The sequence below is a fragment of the Poecilia reticulata genome, linkage group LG17 (genome assembly GCF_000633615.1).
Source record: "Poecilia reticulata strain Guanapo linkage group LG17, Guppy_female_1.0+MT, whole genome shotgun sequence".
NCBI lineage: Eukaryota > Metazoa > Chordata > Actinopteri > Cyprinodontiformes > Poeciliidae > Poecilia > Poecilia reticulata.
In genome coordinates, this window is record NC_024347.1 from 22372172 (window position 1) to 22392938 (window position 20767).

At 36.6% G+C, this 20767-nt stretch overlaps 2 protein-coding genes and 1 long non-coding RNA gene across 4 annotated transcripts in view; 2 read left to right on the top strand and 1 right to left on the bottom strand.

Moving 5' to 3' along the window:
• rab31 (RAB31, member RAS oncogene family) lies at positions 1-12528 on the top strand. The gene is made up of 7 exons (XM_008434332.2): positions 1-200; positions 1883-1962; positions 6021-6102; positions 8337-8408; positions 8699-8805; positions 9495-9604; positions 11115-12528. The coding sequence occupies exons 1-7, from the start codon at positions 165-167 to the stop codon at positions 11210-11212; spliced, it is 585 nt and encodes a 194-aa protein (XP_008432554.1). The 5' UTR covers positions 1-164; the 3' UTR covers positions 11213-12528.
• Positions 7120-9502, bottom strand: LOC103479732 (uncharacterized). Its single transcript, XR_535971.1, has 2 exons — positions 9438-9502; positions 7120-7310 (listed from the first exon to the last, which is right to left on the bottom strand). It is a non-coding gene; the product is annotated as an uncharacterized LOC103479732 (long non-coding RNA).
• vapal (VAMP (vesicle-associated membrane protein)-associated protein A, like) overlaps positions 11223-20767 on the top strand; it is a 21310-nt gene continuing 11765 nt past the window's right edge. The window contains exon 1 of one of the 2 annotated variants that reach the window (XM_008434330.2): positions 11223-11302. In XM_008434330.2, coding sequence (XP_008432552.1) covers positions 11269-11302 — 34 coding nt within the window. In that variant the 5' untranslated portion in view covers positions 11223-11268. Of the gene's footprint in view, positions 11303-16126; positions 16376-20767 lie in introns of those variants that run through there. The other variant, XM_008434329.2, reaches the window with a different exon arrangement.

Below are 20767 nucleotides of genomic sequence, written 5' to 3' on the forward strand. Positions count from 1 at the left end.
GACTGCCAGCTTTTGGGGTTGATGGTCAGGCTGTCTGTGTCAGGGGCTGGGTTTCTCTTTTATCCAAGAAAAGGGGAGAAAAAATAGCTGTGACAAACATGACGAGACAAAAACAACGATAGAACACCGACAAATGATGATTTARACACTTTGAAGAACCCGCCATGGCTATAAGGGAGCTCAAAGTTTGCCTTTTAGGGGTAAGTGGCAGATGTTTTTCTCTTCTTAGGGGGGAAAATTCCATCATTGACTGGAAATAACGGTAGACATTTTGACGTTAAAAAGCAACGCAAAGGCTTCGGCTCTACATTCCTCCAGCTGAGACTTTGGCTCTTTTCTTTGTTTAACCTAAAAAAAACTTGTTGATGTAAAAAGAAAAAAAAAATCCAACAGTTTTATCCACTCAACTTGCACCGCAGTCCWGTTYTGGCTTGTTTTATTGCACTATCTAAACAAAAAATAACCGGGGTTTTACTCGGTTTTCTCTTAACGGCTTTTTAACGGTTTTGACAGTTTGTCGCCCGTGACGTCATCCACTGACCAGCGGCTACACGTAAGCCGTTAGGTTTCCTGCTGCGTCTGCAAAAACTGAAATAATAAAGAGGGGGGGGCAAGCCTTAACCTATCTTTAAACAAAATATCAAAGATTAACAATTATATAAAACAAATTTGACTTTATCATTGAAATTAAGGCGAAAGTGGAAAGTTTTAGACTTTAAAAAGGTTGGAAAGTTCTGTGTACAAAGCTACAGGCTACTGACATGCTAATCAAAACTGTTCACTTTGTTCGCGAAAACCTGTCATTAGAGTGCTATAATTGTACTCTTGGCTCCACTATTTCATTTGAGAGAGCCATTTAATCCTCTTTAACTTTTCACAAACTTCCTGCAATTTGAACTGATATTGCTCATAAAAATAGTTTGATGTCACAGTTGTATCTTTCTTGTATCTATTGGTACAATGATATGTTGGAATAATTTTAAAGTAAAAGGAATGCARGAACATTCTCAAATATCAATAAACTTTTGATTTTAAAGCATATTTAACATTGGAAGACATTTTAAAAGTCCGAAGTAAATGAACAAAACAACATAAACGACCAGTAAAACAAATTATGAAGTCTCTGTAAACAAAATTGTCCTTCAAAAAAGGGATAGTTTAGACCAAATCACCAGATTGAAGACTTTTGTCATCCAGTCTTTGATACAAAKACGGAGAGAAAAGAGAGAAATGTTAAATTACGCAAATGGAAATTATTGAGCTTGTATTTAATATGCGATTAATTGATTTACTGCTTATTGCAACAAGCCTGATTGTGGGTGGTGATGCTGTGGGCAGTTAAGGATCTCCAGTAGAAGTCAGTCTTGCGGTGAATCTTCAGAAACCTCTGTCTGAAGGCTGCAGGAGTGTGATCGTTTCATGACTGTCAGGCTAACAGCTCAGTGTCTGGGCAGCAGAGACATTATTCCACAGTCACATGTCCTTCTTAGGCCTTTAGTTTAAAAACACACCAACAAATCCACTTCTGAATGGCTCAAAACTAACGAGCAAAATACAAGTTTTGGAGTCAAAGTCCACATCTAAATGGGACCTAAATGGACCAACTATTCTTAATTAAATGAAATTGTACATTTAAAACTGAAATGTTTCAGATCACGAAGCACAAACATTTTTCACAGCACAGCATATAATTTCTGCTTACTTGTGTAAACAAAAACAAATGACAAMATTTTTTGCTGTAAACCTAAGGTCAGTATTGATACTAAAGGACWGATCAGCTGAGCTCCTGACTATCCAGTTGCTCAATCAGTTTGGTTCAAAGTGACCCTATTTTGTRTGCTTCTGTTTGCTGTGACTGACATGTGACCCTCTCTGCTTCCAGGACACAGGAGTGGGTAAATCCAGCATTGTTTGYAGATTTGTTCAAGATCATTTTGATCACAACATAAGCCCCACCATAGGGTGAGTATATGAATCACATGAGGCTTTGCCACTGCTGCAAACAAGTCTATCAGTCTTGTTTTGTGGCGACGTTTAGCAGATTGATGCTCAAATCGAGGCTAATTCAAAAATGCTGGGACTTCTATCAACATGCTTATATTGGAGTTTTTAAATGCAGGCCGATATATTCYGATACTTGTTTTTTTGGCTGATATCGGACCGATTTCTGATTTTGATATTGGCTTGTAGTTTTAAATTGTATGTTTGTTTGTTATTAAACTGTAAGAGTTTTTATTTTTTTTATTGTTGTGTTTTAATGYACACCCCTTTGTATCAGCTGTGGTTGTTTTAAAGTGCTTTATAAATAAAATTGGTATGGTATGTGACAATCCTACTGTAAGCTGAGCAGTTTTGCAGACTGACTATTTACATATGAGGTACTTTGTAAAACATGGGCTGRAAATTAGCCCAATTCTGTGAGATTATCTGCAGGGTTTATAGTGGCTCCATGTTAACTCTCTATATGGGTTTGATGAAGGAAATCTGGATAAGAAGAGGGACACATTATGTAAAAACTAAAAGGGTGTCTGTCACATTATGTAAAAACTAAAAGGGTGTCTGTCACATTATGTAAAAACTAAAAGGGTGTCTGTCATTTTATCTCTCATAAAATGAGATGAAATAACATTTTATCTCATTTGTAAAATGAGATTAAATTTATCTCATTTATCTGCCATTTATTTTTTTAGTGACACTAGAAAATATTCACTTTCTAATTGTTAATTGTTCCACATTTGTTTGGCTGCGTTCTGTATCTGATATTTTAATGACAGTCTGAACAACCCAGGTCGGATTCCTTTCCAATGCGACCCAGGCCACTTGGATATCCGATTCAAATGTGACCTAACGGCCAGGTCGCATTCATCTGACCTAAACGTTATTGATACTCGACAATTGTCACTATTCTGATATTGGCAAGCGGGAAGAAAAACAACCATGGTGGACTATAATGAGGATTAAGTTGTTAACAACTTCATAATTGTAAGCTATGCTCAACCGTTAGCATCCATGTTTGCTTCCGCTAACACTGAGTACTACTTCTTTATGGCGGTTGGCAAAACACTGAGAACGCTGATGTTATTGCGCCCTTTACTGCGCATGCGGGGCACTTTCAGATTGTTTGCAGTTCACACTGAAGAACACATACAGGTCGCATTTATTTGGAGGTGTGAACTTCCACACCAAAAAAAAATCCGATTTGACAAAATATCTGAATTGATTAATTTGGGCTGCGGTATGAACATAGCCATAGATTAAAAACTTATTCTAAAACCAATCTGAGAAAATATATCCTTTAAAAACAATCTATACAATAAAGTACATATCTGCATTAACACTGGTATTGGCCAAATTAAGTAATTTTTAAACAGATTGGTTTTGGACAAGTAAAACTGGGCCGGTATACACAACCAGTGTTCATTTCCATTTGTGTTTGGAAAGTGTTGGTCATGTGTGATTTATTTGGTCAGGTGACAGTGATGCAACAGAAGATTGTGGGGGTGTTTTATTGAAACCTGGAAGTGGTTTTCATTGTCGAAAGGGTAGTAAACCTACAACAATACCAAATGTAGTATGTGGTATTGGTACATATCAGTTATTAAGAATTTTAACAGTATTACTATTGGAAATTAATCTTGGCACAAATTGTCATATCCAGGCATCCCTACAAAATAGCATGTACATCACAAAGTAGTCACGTTTTTGACATTATTCACCCCCTTTGCTGTGTCGCTCAGAGCTGAGCTTAGGTGCATCAGATTTACACTTATCATCACTGAGAAGCTTATTTCCCAGTTGACACTTGAATCAAAGCAGAAATTTAGTTTTAATCAGCGAGACCTCAAGGTTTGTATTGTGGCAGAGTATATTTGTAGAAATTATACTCTGGCATATTTTGGCAGCACTGGAGTTCCCAGAAATCTCTCCCAACAAGAGAATAACTAGATGTTCTGGAATAACCCGCACAGAAGCCTGACCTTTATCTGATTGACCTAAAATGGATTTCTAGTCTGGCTGACCTACAGAGAAAAATGGTGCTAGGGTGAAGAAGGCTTGTAGACATACACTTAAGACTGGTATTAAAATGCCTGAAAACATGCTTTCACATTTTGAGTATTGAGTGCGCTGTTGCAGTGTTGTAGCACTCGAGACCGGTCTCGAGACCATTTTTTGATGGTCTCGGTCTCGTCTCGGACTTGACCGCATTTGGTCTCGGTCTTGTCTCGGTCTCGGGCGCTGAGGACTCAGCATTTTATTTCAAGACCGGTCGAGACCGCAACTGTGAAAATATCACTGAACATGCAGCATACTGTCCAGTTTATTTGTTAATATCTTTGTTTTCAGTGGATGCAAAAACGTGAAGCCGTTTGGATGAAAAAGAGAAACAAATAATAAATAAAAAAAACATGAACCCTGTATGCGCTGGGTTTTCACTTTAGAACGGCCAAGTCTCTGTTATTTCTCTGTCAATTTGATACAGTAGGGGTTTCCACACTAACCATATCTGTGTCCTCTGTCACTTTTATCAGCAGTTAAAACTGTTTAATCCGTTAACATGTGGTAATCTGTTTTTCTGTGCCGCCTTTAAACGCAACATGAGCGCTACGGCGCTGGGTTTACACCTGTGCGGCAGCGAAGGAGACCTGCTACTGCTGCACAGGTGTGTTAGAATCATGGAAGCAAACCAGCAAAACGCAAAGAACTTTTCACAGTTTTTCCCCCAAACTAACAGACTGTTTAGTAAAGCCTCTTGATGCAGGTAAAGTTAGCTAAAAGATGACTAGCTAGAAAATGTTTGGGAACCACTGATGTAAGGGAAATGACGTGAAAGAAGCACAAAGTTTCCAACCTAATAATAAAGAAACATTGATCTAAAAACATTTGTACTTTCAGTTCTACTCTGTTGTGGAAATTAACGCAAATATTCTATGAAAACATAAAAAACTGCTAAAAAACTGCATTTATATTGTATCTTTGTTTAAAAACATTAATAGGTTCTTGATCAATTTAGCCAGCATTATTAAGGAGTAAGGAGATCAAGGTTTCAAGAGAAATGGAAAAAAAGAAAAGAGAATCCCAAAGCCCTGCAGGAAAAACTTTGGTTTGATGAAACCAAATATGACGACCCCCTACCCCCCAAAAACACATCGTTCAACCACACAGCTATTTGTAGTTTTGAAACTACTGGGGGGGCGCAGGACAAAAAGTTTGGGAACTACTGGCATACAAGTATCTACTTCTTGCTTGTTGCTCCTTGGTCAGTGTTCATAGTTGAGCGTCAGGGCTTTGCCTCAATTGCTATGTTTAATGGTGCAGACAGTGGTGGTTTCTGACATGAGCAACATGGGTAAACACCCAGGGCGTTATCTTTTTAGGGATGGCACAAGACCACCGCAGACAAAACTCTTTGTTCTGCTTTGCACAGAGATGGAAGCAATGCAGAACAAAGAGTTTGTTAAATTTAATATTGGTTAAATTTATTCCGTATTTAATATATATGTGTTCTTATGGGAACGTGGATCTTTCAGATCAATTTGAGAAGTAATTTTGATGATATTTTACATTTTATTGTGTCATGTAGCGCGGGACGCTGGTCTTGGTCTTGACTCGGTCTCGACTTGGTCTCGGACCCTAAAAGTCTTGGTCTTGTCTCGGTCTCGATACACTCTGCTCTTGGTCTTGTCTTGGTCTCGGGTTAGGTGGTCTTGAACACAACACTGCACTGTTGATTTAAAAAAATAAATTATAAACACATATTTGAATGTGTTTCATATTTGAAACACATTCAAATATGTTTTTAACGCAACAAAAAGTGTAAAAGTTTTAAATAATTTGTTTTTCTTAGCTAAATTTGTTTGTAAAATTACAAATAACAGAGGAATTAATTTCAATCTGTGTTTTATTGCCTCTAAGGTCACCTGGATTCACCATCAAACCTCATTATAAATTCTTGTTGCTGATTTGAACAGATAAGAATGACTGGAGAACCGTTGTTGAGAAATTCACCTTCTTGTCCACAGGGCATCTTTCCTGACCAAGACTGTACCATGTGGGAACGAACTACATAAATTTCTGATTTGGGACACAGCTGGACAAGAACGGGTGAGCAGCTAGTCAGTAATTCTTTAAGTTTAGACTCTGGACTCCATGACTCATGCATGAGGTTGTTTTCCATTACATCTTTGGACAAGACAGCCAAATCATCACTTTGTGTTATTTTTAGGGTGATTAATTGTGTTCAAAGGTTAGGAGACACTTTGTCTTTTGACGAAAAGACAATATTAAGTTTCTTTTCACTTATTTTAAACTGAAAGTAAAAGGGAGAGAAGAATAAACAACTCTTGTTAGCGAGTCTGTACTGAAGTGGAAACAGGATTTGTCTACTTGTAAAAGTATTTTTATTAAATGTCTTGTAGTTTCAACTAAATCATGGCCAAAGAAATAATCCAAAATTGTAAACTTTCTTTGACAAATGGACAAAATAGTCTTTGTGTTTTAGTGTCTGCTGATGCTGGATGTACAATACAAAACAGCTTTCCGTAAGCGTGTTGTTATGTCGAAACTTGGCAAGCCTTATTTTCACCACACTGAAAATAAGGACGGTGTTCTTCTACCTCCTGTTTCATCATAGCCAGCCATTTTTGCATCTGTTTGGTGTGGAGTTCTTTAGTCAGGAGATTGGTTTTCTTATTTTTTGGGACAAAAGCTTATAAAAATAGAGAGGAGTGATCCCTTGTGAGTGATGTATTTTATTCTGACTGCATCCACCTTTATATTTTCCTTTGACATCTGGAGGTTCTGGAGAATTACAGGCAATTTTTCTTTTTTTTTTTTTTAAATCCGTTGATTACAACATTTCAGAAATCCTAATCTGAATTATGTCTGAACATTTGGGCATTTGATATAGCACAGTTTTATTTTGCACTGTGGCAAAAAATATGCATATTTTTTGGTGATTGACCTAAAGATGTGAAAACTTGTTCATTTATATCATTCTTGAGCCGTAGAAATGGACCGCTGTCATGACCGAGGAGGTTCTGGGTTTTGATCCCGGACAAGCCCCCAATTTGTCATGACTTGACTCATTGGCTGTAACAAAGCAACTCATTGAGACGTACATTGAAGGACAATAATTTACAATTTATTTACTAAAATAAATTAATTACATTAACGTCATGACATGTGTTTAGTTGTCTCAGAATGCCAGCTGAAACTTGTTCCACTTTATTGCAAACTTCAGTCAGCTTTAAGACCCTGGGATTACTGGCCAGGTGCTGCCAGTCGGGCTGACTGCCACAGTTGATCAGAACCTACAATGATAAACAATAACCACAAACCAATATTTTTGGCCTCTGCCAAAACAGAGGCCTCCACACTTATGTTATTATATCTGCCATATTTATGGTTTTATGCTACGTAATAAAGCCAACTGAGAGAATGCGAGTGACTGAGTGACATCGCTGTGATTTATTTGATTGAAGCGGGGTGGCAGTGCATGTGTGGCTGGGTATGAGTGGGTGGAGTTTCCTAGGACTTGCCAAACTTGCTTACTGCATGGAAAAACTAGTTCATATATTTCCTGGATGTGTGTAAACACAATATCTGGAGACGTCATGTCACTGGGGTTGTTGCATTACACAGGACTGTCTGTGATCTAAAACGGAACAAGACTTTTGTTTTGTATAATTGTCAGCAGATATGTTGCTGAATAAAAGGAGCATAAAAAAGACAAATTGTTGAATTGTTTTGGGGGTTTTTAGCTGTAGAGAAGGAGACTGAGGAGATCCCTTTTTGTCATGCTTATTTTACCAAACGGAAAGTATGATGCAAGTTTATGCTGACGACAGTGAGGACAGTTTTACTGATGTTGCACATTTCATTACATGTAAACGGGACATTAAACACTCATTTATATTCACACATTCTTCAAACACAATGCCCACCAACTCTATCTGCACCTTGGTGGGGAAAAAGCCTCAAAATCACCTTTTTCAAAAAGCAAAACATCCACCACACGGTGCACATTCGTTAGATTTAAAGCTTCACTCATCAGTAATCCTACTGGAGGTTCTCCGGGCCTGGAGCAGACCCAGAAGTCAGTGACGGGGCGGCTCATCCCTCCTGGCCTGGAAACGCCCTCATGATCCCCAAGGAGGAGCTGGGGAGTGTCACTCTGAACAGGAATGTTTTATTTTATCATTTAGATTTTCAACTGGTTTTCCTTCAACTACATTTCAACCTTTTTCTAAAATTTGCCTAATTTTTAGTTAATTTTAAATGTGGAAGATCAGTATTTGTTTGCCTATTCTAACTACTAAAAACTTGTTCTTTTCCAGTTCCATTCATTAGCTCCTATGTACTACAGGGGATCAGCTGCTGCTGTCATTGTTTACGACATAACTAAACTGGTGAGTGCAACAAACTGATCCTCAACCCTTAATATATAAAAACAAAAAGCAAATATCTGTTTTGAATGGATTTAAATGGAAAAAAATGGTTCTGACAATAAGATCCGCTTATAAAACTGTATTACTTTTCCATTGCTCTGGGATGCTGTGCCTCCATGACCTACAAATGTCATACTTTCCTCGTTGGCCCTTGGAAACTAGTGTGAAAACAGCAAACCTCTGAGTGTGACACAAGGTAATAAACGCTGGGCGTGTTCCAGAGCTGACCACAGTGCATTCCTGCTTTCCAGGACTCTTTCCAGACACTGAAGAAGTGGGTGAAGGAGCTGAAGGAGCACGGCCCGGAGGACATTGTTGTAGCCATAGCAGGAAACAAGAGTGATTTAGGAGACATCAGGTGAGGTTATTTCCTCTCTCGTGCCATGAAATAGGATGTTTTTAGTTTTCTTTTGGATCTACACCAGAATTTCAGTATCTAAGAAAACCTGAGTACAAAGTACAATAAACCGTTTTTATTTATTAAAGGAGAAAAAAGGGCAACCTGGCCCTGTGTGGAAAAGTAATTGCTCTCTAAACCTAATAGCTGGTTGAGCCATTATTGGTGGCAACAGCTGAGGGTTTTACTTCGCTGTTGAGGAATTCGTTCCCCTGTTATTCAGACACAATAAGGTTTTTCAAGTGTGAATGGCCTGTTTAATGTGTCTCAGTTAGGTTTATATCCAGACTTTGTCTAGGTGACTGCAAATCTTCAGTTTGTGTGTTTGTTTAGTTTTTTTATCCATTAGGTGTGGACTTGCTTGGTTTTATAATCCAAATTAACTCGAGGTTAATGCCCCAATATTCTTCATTTTGGTTTTAGTAGGGGAGGATTCCTGGTTCAATCAATGTAATAATTAATTAACTTTTCATCTCACGCATTTTTACCACTGGAAAAAGAAACGAGCGTCCTAATTGCTGTAATTTTTCTTACTCCATGCAGTTTTTTCAGCATTTGTCCAGTTATAAATAGAAGAAAGGAGAATTGCTTACAACAACTGTACTATTTTCCATCTTTTTCCACTTTCTCGCTGTTCTTCTGTTTCACAGGGAAGTTCCTATGAAGGAAGCAAAAGAGTTTGCTGAATCAATTGCAGCTATTTTTATTGAGACCAGCGCCAGAAATGCGGTGAACGTTGAGGAGCTCTTTCAGAAAATCAGTAGGTTTTCATGACGTTTTCTTCCGCCTGCTGATTCTATCTGCAGCTCCTTTGCTTTTACGTTCTTCAAAGCAACATTTCATGAGATTTATTGACAAAGTTACAGTGAAATAAAATGTATTTCTCTTTTAGTTCTTTTCCTGTCTTTTGACGGTTCTTATACTGGCCTGTCCATGTAAACAACAAACTGATGATGATGAAACCAGTGCCTGGAGACAATCCCCATTTACATTCCACATCCCAGTTTATTCATTGTTTTCTGGCCTCGCCCACATAATTTGCAGCATGGATGAATAAAAGACAGATTTATCTCAGATTAGAGTAAACACATTTTTACAAAACCTGAAATAGTTCCTCTCCAAATGTTGTCATTTTGTGGCTATATTTGCCAAATTATTTAATTTAATAATACAATTTCTGAGGTTCTGGGTGGGGTGTCAAACCAAGGCATTTGCTGATATGAAAATCATGAATGTTGTGGGTGTAAAAATATGATTATCAATATTATTCCTGTTTTTTTTTATTATTTGCTTAAAATGAGCTGAAAGTTTTGACAGGCTTAAAGTAACTCGTTAAGACTGAAGAAAACTGCAGAAATACGTTTATCAGCATCAATATTATTTGTTATCACTATTATTATTAGTAGTACATTTTTTGTAGATGTAGTGTATTATTTATTTATTAGCAACTCTCCATTATTAAATGGAGGTCAGCAGAGCATAAGCAGACTTTTGGTTACAATGCTGGCATTTCTAGTAACCTAAAAACATAGAAATAGGAAAAAAAAGAAGAAAAAACAGACAAGAATCCAGTTAAGTTACTTACTTCTTATTACTGCTAGTAATAGTTATGATAAATGAAGGTGTTTGGTATTAACTGTAATTATTTGTATAATATTCATCATGCATGGTGCCAGTTTGTTCAAATATTAGATGTTTTTTTGCAAATCCTGTGCACTTTCAGCTGCTTCTGAAAGTATTCCCACACTTAAACAATTCTCATCAATGAATGTACAATTATTTACAAATTATTAATTTCAACAATAGCATTTTTTGGCCTTTGAGACGCCCACACTATGCAACGTGTTTTCCAATCAGCTAATTGATATTTGCACTGTTTGAGCTTATCATTTAATCTATTCCATAGATCTATCCCACACTGATATTCAAAAACACTTTTTTTTTCTTTTTTTTTTTATTCCTCCTGCTCTCAAATTACAACCCAGAATGTCACTAAACAATTTTTTGATATATATATTGCGTGGAAATTGCCGTTTTCTTACTTTTTATGTTCGACGTCCAGCAGTTAAATGTTTAAAGTAGTCTGTTGATAAAGTTGGTTCCTCAGTAATTCAAGTGCTGCTGCTGGAGTCTTCCCATCACCAGATCTCTGTCCCTCTCCAAGCACCATGGAAGGAGCTGAACTTGTGCCAGAAACCTTTGGCTCTGCAGTGAAAGCTTCTTGATGAAACCCCTTCATGTGTCAGTAACTGTTGTTTGTGCCTCGTTAGGTAAACAGATCCCACCCCTGCAAAACGCTGAAGTGGAGAGCAACGATTCCTTTAAACTCACCCGGCCGCCCAATCCCACCACCAGGAGGTGCTGCTAGTCAGAGGAGATCATTTGGGTGCCAAACACGGGGCCCTAAACAAAATCCAAACGCACATGACGTCCTGCCTGCTGGGGGACAACACAGAAGGTAAACCAAGGTCACCAAAAAGTACAAAACAGCGTTAATTAGGTCAAAACACCAATTTATGTAACTGAATTTGATTTCCTCTGATCACAAGAAGTCTTTTGGTTTGTCTCCCTCTAGTGGTAGTTTGACAAAATTAAATCTCATGTTATAATCCCAGATTATCCAGACTCATTTGCTGTTTACATGCTGGATTTTGTTGTTCATGCATTTTACTGTGGCTCTTAGACCAGCTGTATTCTTCTTCATGTATTCATAGATATTTTTTGTTTTGTTTTTGTTTTGTACAAACTTCAGCTGAGCATTTCTTTGAGTCGCTCACATACCTTTACATTCCTCTATAAAGGTTTTACTATGATTCTGCAGAATGAACTTCATCATGAGTTTGGAGAAGATGTTTGGTACATGTTGAAACATTTATGTGTTCACTACAGAGATCGACTGTAAATAGCTGACAGCTTTGTTTTTACCATTTGTGTTAATTATACTTAAAAAAAACTGCAGGTCATTTACTAGAAAACATCTAGTTGTTGTTTAAATGATATTTTGAGCGAGATTTTTTTGATTTGCAGGAAAACACAATGTTGTTTTTTTGGGGGGGGTGAAGGGGTAAACATTACTGTTTTGGTTTTCACCACTTTTTAAAAATCACAGCATTTGATAAAACACCTAAAAATTTCATTTTTACTGTTCACCACTGTGTCAATGAATGAACTGGATTATTTTTTACTACCATTTGATGCAATATTAATATCTTTTTTGTATATTTGATTCAGATCAACACTCATGGATTCCTACGTGTGTTTATCTGAATGTTGAATCCAACTTTTCTAGGAACCTAAAAACAGAGTTACGCAGTGAATATCATTTAAAGTAAAACGTCAGAGTTGTGACTACAGCCTTTCCCTGCACTGCAAGTTGTGACTTTAAAATGAAAGATTGAGATTTGAATGTTAAAACTGTTTTTTTTTCTATGTTTAGTTTGATTATGACCTTCAGTATTAGATGAAATGTCACAAAAGTGCCTTTGTTTTTTTTTTTTTTTTATCTAGATAAGTGACTACCACTAAGACAATGATTGTTAGTACAGTCTAACTGCACTTTGAAAGTGCGCACTCTTTATAGTTAATCTCATCCAGTATGTATAAGTCATGCATCCCTGTTTTCCCAGTACAACAGGTCTAATTTTGTGTATTAAAACATTGCAATAAAGTATTATTCATACACTTTCTTTGTTTAGTTTTCAACGTTTTTTTGCATTTGCAATTTAGTTCAGACGTCTTGACGTAACTCGAGTTTGAACTTCAAACCTTAAGGAGGTAATTTGAACGTCTATCCCCTGACATTTGTTTAGGATCGTGCATCGGTAAAGTAGATTAGAATTATGTGGCAGATTACGTAAGAAATTGCTGCTGTGGTGTTGGACAAAATTGACTGAGCTGGACGGCCTGTACGTACGCAATTAGATGTTCTGCTGTTTTTCCATTCACTACAACTTCACCAAGCATACCTGTGTTGTTAAAGACCTCGATCGCAATCCAATTTATCCCCACTGGATTGCAGATAGAATTTATACAAATTGTTCACATGAACATGGGGGAAAAACATGAAAATCTTTGAATTTCAAAATTTAAATTTTTTGAGTTTCCAAAGTCAAAAAGTTTGACTTTGGAAACTCTCTGAGATTGATCTCAAAATGTGACATTTTCCTCACATATTTTCAGCTTTTCATACTCAGAAATTTTCTTTGGTATGAAATTTTTTTTCAAAGAAAATTTCAGAGAATTGTTTTGGTGTAAATTTACAGCTTTTGTTCCCCCATCTTTTCTCTCCTAATACGCCGTCATGCTAACATTTCCCAGTGACATACATAATGTGCCAATTCAACTCAATGTAGCTTACTTAAAATTGCCTGCTCTGTACACTACCATCTTCCACTGCAAAGTCAGAAATGTCAACCTGAACAAGATGGCTGCTAATGTTTAGTCAATATTTAGCTAACAGATTGTACAACTTTATTCAATTCTTCTGCTGCTATTGCTAAAACTGCAGACTACGATTCTAAATCTACATCATCGTTCACAACTTGTTCTGTTCACTGATTGGCCTGTTTGAAATTCTACTGGAGAAATCCAAGTCAATGGGAGAAAGCCCAAACAGAGGAGTGAAGAGAGATGAGAATCAAGTGGAATTGCGGGCTAAAATTTTTCAAATCTAACAAAGTTTCACCTTAAGATATCAATCCATCTACCGATCTAGTCAAAAACGAGCCGGTCATGTTTGAAAACTATAACTTGTGTTTGAATTAAGACAGTTATGTTGAGAGGACACGCAGAGAGCGCTGTACCGGTCCGTCGTGGTGAAGAGAGAGCTGAGTCAAAAAGCGAAGCTCTCGATTTACGGGTCGATCTACGTTCCCACCCTCATCTATGGTCATGAGCTTTGGGTCATGACCGAAAGAACGAGTTCACGGATACAAGCGGCCGAAATGGGTTTCCTCCGCAGGGTGGCTGGGCTCTCCCTTAGAGATAGGGTGAGAAGCTCGGTCATCCGGGAGGGACTCAGAGTAGAGCCGCTGCTCCTCCAYGTMRAGAGGASCYAGYTGAGGCTCGGGCATCTGGTCAGGATGCCTCCTGGACGCCTCCCTGGCGACCCGACCCCGGATAAGCGGAAGAAAATGGATGGATGGATGGATGTTGAGAGGAATGGGCTAAAATGCCTTTTGGGGAGGAATTACTTTTCAGAAAATTATTTGAAACAAATATTTTTTTTGTGTAGCTTATCTGAGATGAGTCTGAATTTTGATAGAAGAAAGCTGCATTACTGGCTAAAGGCTTTTATAACGGCGCACTCTACCTCTTAAGTGCCACTCCGTTTAAATAAAACAAGGTTGTCTTATCATAAATTAAATCCTAAATGACTGATAAATGTATATAAATCTGATTCTTTTAAATGTGATAGAGATCTGTCAGGATAGACGGAGACTGATTGATTCATGAACCTTTATTTAATGTAGCTTCATCCCACTGCAGCTCATTAGACACATTTATCAGCATTTAATTGAGTTTTATAGGGACTATATTGGCTATATTGTGCATTGGCAGAAGTCCCATTTCCCTAATGTCAGGATGAGTGACATGAGGACACCTGTACATGGTAAGTGATCCTGTCCCATTTTCTATTCATGATGCACCACAGTAGGGAAAATTAGACTTCTATCAATCAAATTTCAATCAATCAAATTTTATTTGTATAGCACATTTCAGCAGCAAGGCATTTCAAAGTGCTTTACATCAAAGTGCTATCATCACCTATACATGTTGATAACGATGTTTAGTTTGTCTTTGCTTATAAATCGACATGTAATGAAGTCACTTAGAAAATTTGATCTCAATCATGCGCAGTAAACGGCTGAATATGTGTCAACAAGGCAGTTCAAAACCCAGAATTACTCAAAAACAAAATGTAATTTTAAAAACCTAAAATTGCCAAAAATGTGATTTCTTTTTTTTACCTTGCCAAAAATAAACTAAGCATGAACTATTTTAGCTAAACAAATTCTTTTGTATGAATGCTTTCTGCATATTTTTTTAATGAAAGGCAGACATTTTTGCTTATTAATTTGGGATTGGTTGAAAAATTAAGTAAAAATATTTTCATCTTTTCTCAGAAATAAAAACAGGATGTAGGTCAGACCTCATTTGAAAACATTTGCTGTGTTTAGCCAAGTTTTAATGCAGAAATTAAAAGCAGATATTGGTGCAACAAGGTGTATTTTAGAGTACGAGTCCTGGTTACTATGACAACAGAGGGAAACCAGACCAGTTGGAAAAGATAATCACTCAGTGTTACATTTTTTAAAGTAGATTTTAATTTAAAAGTCATAATTTTATTAAATTTTTTTAGAATAAAAAATTAGAATAAATAATTAATTAGAATAAATGTTTATTTAAATTTTGTTCTAATTTTTAAAATTTGATTTATTAAATCAACATTTAATTTGATTTATTACATTTTTGATTTAATAAATCAAAACATTTGACTGATTAAATCAATTTAATGCCATGTCATTATTAGCTGTAATTAGAAATAGTTAATAGAAATAGATAGTATTTGTGTATGTCATCTATGTAATTTATTTTGTGGAATTGAGTTACTGAAACTAATTCATTTTTTCATAATTTGATGTATTTAATAGCACTTTTTACTTGTAAAATAGTCTCATGAAGAGGATAGTCAGGCTTTTCCATAATATTCTTGATTTGCTTGTTCAAGAAAATTGGTTAATTAAATCAATTTAATTTAATGTTTTATGTTTTTATTTGTTGTAATTAGAAAATCAATATAGTTAAGACATAAATGCTCAAAAACCAAAGCCTGTATGTAACTACTGAAATAAATTAAGTTTTCATATTTTTAGTTATTCAATAAGACTGTTTACTTTACAAGTAAACAGTCACTGTTTTAATATATTAAACAGTGTAATTTAATATATTTCAAGCATTTATTAAATGATACGAGAATGAGATGCAATGGTAATGTGTTCCAATAAAATCTGATTTTGTTGTCAGAGGTCATGACTTAAAACAAAATAGAAAATAAAAAAATAACGCCTACACCAATGGATACTAATTACTATTGCATGCTTTGCAACTTATTTTTCCAAAATCGATGCCAGGACTTTCCTTTCCTCACAAGCAATGCAAACCACAAACAGGCCAAGTTAGGCGCATTTAATCTTATGAGAGTCACATCGGGATATTTGAGATATTTTATCAGATGTTCTAAGTATTTTAGTGTATAACGAGTTTAATGTAGCGTAATCTCATCAGTTGCCGAGCCACGAGGACGCCGCGCAGGGCTGAGCTTCCAGCGCCTTCAAGTATTTCTACCCACATGCTGCTCCGCTCCGCCGCTAAAACTCCGCCAGCGCTTGACTCACTCCGTGGCAGGGCATCCAGGATTTCCACTTGTCACTCCACGATACCGACAACTAAGTGCATCCCCCCTCAGCTAAAATGTCCAAGTTGGACCAGGTCCTACTCCTCGACCCTCCCTCCGACCTCAGATTTAAAGGTAGGATAGTCAATATGTCTTGACATGGAAAGTGTCTTGTGTGTGCGTTGTTGTTTTTTTTATTAGAACATGGAATGATTTGTTTTACGCTGCCTAGTAGGCTAGCAAGCATTCACCGCCATTTTAAGTTAGCTAAGGAAAAAACGACGGGCCTCCACAGCCTCGGTCTCTAGTGACGTGGCTATCCGGCGTAGCGTGCACTTAAACGGGCCTCCACTGATCACCACATCGCTGGAAATAAACCATCAACAAACTAATAACGATTTGAAGGAACTACTATGTATCGGATGTTAGAGTTTAAAAAACGGAGTTAAAATGAAGACATTGCGTTGTACGTTTGCTGGTGTACATTCAGTTTCTGTTACTATGCAGGTATCACCCAATGTTGGCATTAAAATTATCCAACAGGAGGTGACGAGGATCAACATAAACTTTATTAGCAACACATGGCATTTAGACTAAGACAATAAACGGAGAAATATCTCCCTGTTCAGCTGGATAAAGAGGCTGACAGTTGAATGACAAACTTGGCTGACTGCAACATTATACGGTTTTAGTGGCGCTGGGCTAATATTAGACCGTTTCTCCTAAACCTTTAGGAGCTTATAACAGCTCATTGTAAATGTGTTTAACGGAGATGTTACCACTCAATGGGTTCTAAAACCATCCACCAATTGGGTTGCCAGTGATTGCTTTCCTGACTGTGATAAGGTTCAGTGATGTGTCAGCTAGCCATAGTTAGCTTAGCCTGCTAGCATTACTATACGCTTAAGTTAGCACTAGAGTAAAGGCATATTTCACTGTTTTAGGGACATATTTTAATAGATTTCATCTCACGATGTAAAATGTCTACACTGATCAAACCTTAACTGGGTCATTTTGGTCCGAACAAGTATTCATAAAAATATTTTTGGGGGATTTGTGAAACTCTTATTCTGTTTTTTAATACTTTATGTGGTTTCTTGAATCAGCTACTGCTTAAAATTCAAATAAACTACCGTTTATTAAATCCCAGAGGGAAATTAAATATTGTTATAAATAATGTTAGTCAATGTTCTTCAAAGAGTTGTTGTTGGCAGGAAGGAATTCCTATAGCAGTCTGTATTACAGCAAGTATGAAGAAGCCTCTGACTGAAGAGACGTTGTTGTAAAGCGGTTTCAGTTGTCCGTAATTTACATGATTATTATTATTTTGAAGAACCCTTCTTTGGTTTCAGAGCCAACCTTTTTATCAGATTGGTTAGCTTATTTAAGATGTGGTTTCATTTGTTGTCATCATGACAACAAATGATGGCAGAAGAGATTACGTACTGCACCTCAAATTTATAGAAGAAATGCACCATCTTGTTGGAAAAACTTTAGGATCTTGGCTTCGTCAAGAAGTGCAGGTGTTTATAAGTCAGTTTGGGATATGTGAAGCCTTTCATTTTATTTTTAAATGAACTTAAAGTATACTGTGTCTCACGCTCCCTGCTGGTTTTTATGGGGTCTTTTCAAAAAGTTGCAAGAGAGATCTGGCAGTTCTGTTTGACTTTTGAAGCTTTGTAACACCCCAAACTTATTTGTGCGAGTTTATTTTAATGACTTCAATCCAGTTTTCCGATCAATAATTAGATGTCTGGTTTTCATCACTGGTCGATTGATTTGTTCTTTACTAGGGGAAAAAACTATAAGGCAGACATTTTGTGGCATTTAGACCAAGTTAGATCAAATTGTTTTAAAAAAAAATCATTATTGTTAGGCTATTTATACCTGGAATTGTTTTTGTTTGTTTTTTTTATACAAAGGAAGATTCTTTAAAAAAAGGATCATTTTTGTTTTTGTCACCAGTGATGTCTTTTAATGCAGTCTAGAAATAAACATTTGTCAAACTGAGGAGATGTTATGTAAAACACAGGTGATACTGTTGCCCCATTTGTGAAAATATAATTTGTCCAGTACCAAATTGTTGCTTTTTTGACCTTTCAACCACTCAGAATTGGGTTTAGCTTTAAACCTAATATAGTCAAACACTCTAAAGTTTGCCTGAAAAACTCAATTGACCAAATATTCTGTAAAGACATGGCTTGTGCTTCATATAAGTTAGACTTTGTTGTTTTATTTTTGACAGTTAGACAAACAAAATGCTTGTAGAAGACGATGGGTGGTTGCTGCAGTTTCTTGCATCTTTTCCTGCCAAACGTTTTCCTTCCACTCAATGTTTTCTTCTGGACGTTTGTCCAGTCAGCCGTCTTTCCCATGAATGTCCCCATTTAGAGGCTCAGGGAACATTCGCTTTGGAGTTATTGGCTAATTAGGACGTGTCAGTACACTGAGTTTACAGTCTTCAAAGTATTCACTTTTTTTTTTTTTTTTAATGAACTTGGTTATTTTTGCACTTTGAACTGCCGTGTTGCTGAAATGTGCTATACAAATAAGATTTGATTGATTGAATAAGCAATTAATCAGTTAATCGGCCGACAAATCAAAATGAAGGTGATGATTTCAATTATTTTTTGAAGGGCAATTTTGTCATAGTTCATTTTATGTATATTTTGGGTTGTGTGTGGTTTTAATTTCAGCTTTTGTTTTTATTTTGGATATTTAAAATTTCATTATTTACAGTTTATTGGTCTTGAAGAGAGGAAACTTGCTTTACTATGCTATAGTGAATATTTTACTTAAACTGTTTGGAAACTACAATATTATAGCAATCACAATAATTACTGGGACAATTTATCAAACCTTATGACAGGTCTCTTTGTAATCATGGTTGTTTTCACCTTTTGTTTAAAAATAAAAAAAATTGTAAATCTTGCATACAAAATGTACAGTTTTGGCTTAATTACGGCTCTGAATATGTTGTTGTTTAATCAAATGGGCTCTTTTTTTGAGTCTTTGTACTCCTGTTAACGGTTAATTGATTCCTAAATTAATTGACAATTATTTCAATAATCAATTAATCACGACTAATCGTTTCAGCCCTAACTGTAAAACATCTTGTTTTGTCTGTTGCAGTTTGATTATCTGGTTACCCAAAATGTTGCTAAATAAAAAATTAAAAGGAGATGAAAGTTTTTCCAGCGCTAATTTAGTCACACTTGTTGTTCCAACTGAATAGCAACTAGACTTCCTTGTTAATCTAAAGGATTTATTACTTTCTGTGGGTTTTTCATGACTAATGTTGAAAAAGTGTTTTGGTTTTTTAAATATTTTGTTGTCTGACAACTGAATTTAGCTGCTCCTCTTGAAGCTATGAAGCTTTCCTTTTCCCAAGTGTTCATAAGTGTTTCTGTGGCTTTGGGTTTTAAACGCCATCAGTCTGGGTCTGTTTGGCTTTCAGAAAGCAACAAAGAGTTGAATCCTAATACCATAAACGAAGGTTTGTGACTCAGCTGAACCTTATATTGAGAATTATCTAGCTGACGGAGACATAGAGCATAATCTCATAAAGGACCCCCATATTTCACCCTGTTTGAGAAATCCAGCTTTAATTCAACTTATTCTGATAATTTATCAGACACAGGGTTTTATTTTCCTAATCAGATCAACCTTTCACTGTAAATTTAAATGGATGAAGGCCTAAATTGCATTGGTATGACGTAGAATTTTTTAAAATGCCATTCTGCCACACTATCTTGCATGTAAGGAAGTAGGGCTAAAAAGCAGAAGTTTGGGTCTTTAAAGTTGCTCTTAATGGATTAATGAGTGGGAGAAATGTAATCTGCATGTTCTTCCAGAGAATAAGTAGTAATAATCTTCTTCTATGGTGCATTGGCGCATCCTCACTGTGTGTGAGTCAAATGTTGTGGAGGATTTAGAGGATCTTTGCAAATAAACGTCCCTTCTGGCATTGTGTAACCCGACTATGAACCAACTCTAATTAAATAATTTAGCTGCCGTAATCTAATTCAAACAGTAAATTGAAAATGAAACAATTACATCATTTAGAGTTCCTTTTTTTTTTTTTATTTGGGTATCACGGATGAAAATGAAATGATTCTTGTCGGACGTTGAGGAGTAGCGTTATAAACTATCCATGTCGTCGTCGTCTTCTTCTTCTGCTGTTGCAGAGGCCGAGCTAAATTGGTCTGTGTGTATGTGAGACCTGGACTGTTTTTGGAGCCTCTCTTGGGATTCCTCCAGCAAAGCAACCAGGGCAGCCCTCCTCTCCTTGGCTGGTATTTTTAGAGTAGGACGTGCCTGGGGGACCCTAAGCCCAGCAAACTTGCAGAGAGATGGGAAAAGATGGAGCTGGCAGTGGTTTGAGGAAGAGGCGGAATCTTTCTGAGCTGGTTTATTTTATGCTTGCAGTGTATAAAACGCAGCGACTTTTCTTTTAGTCTTAATTCTACTTAATGGATCTTTGTACAAACTTGCATCCAATGGTTTAGTGACTGATTTTAAAGAGGA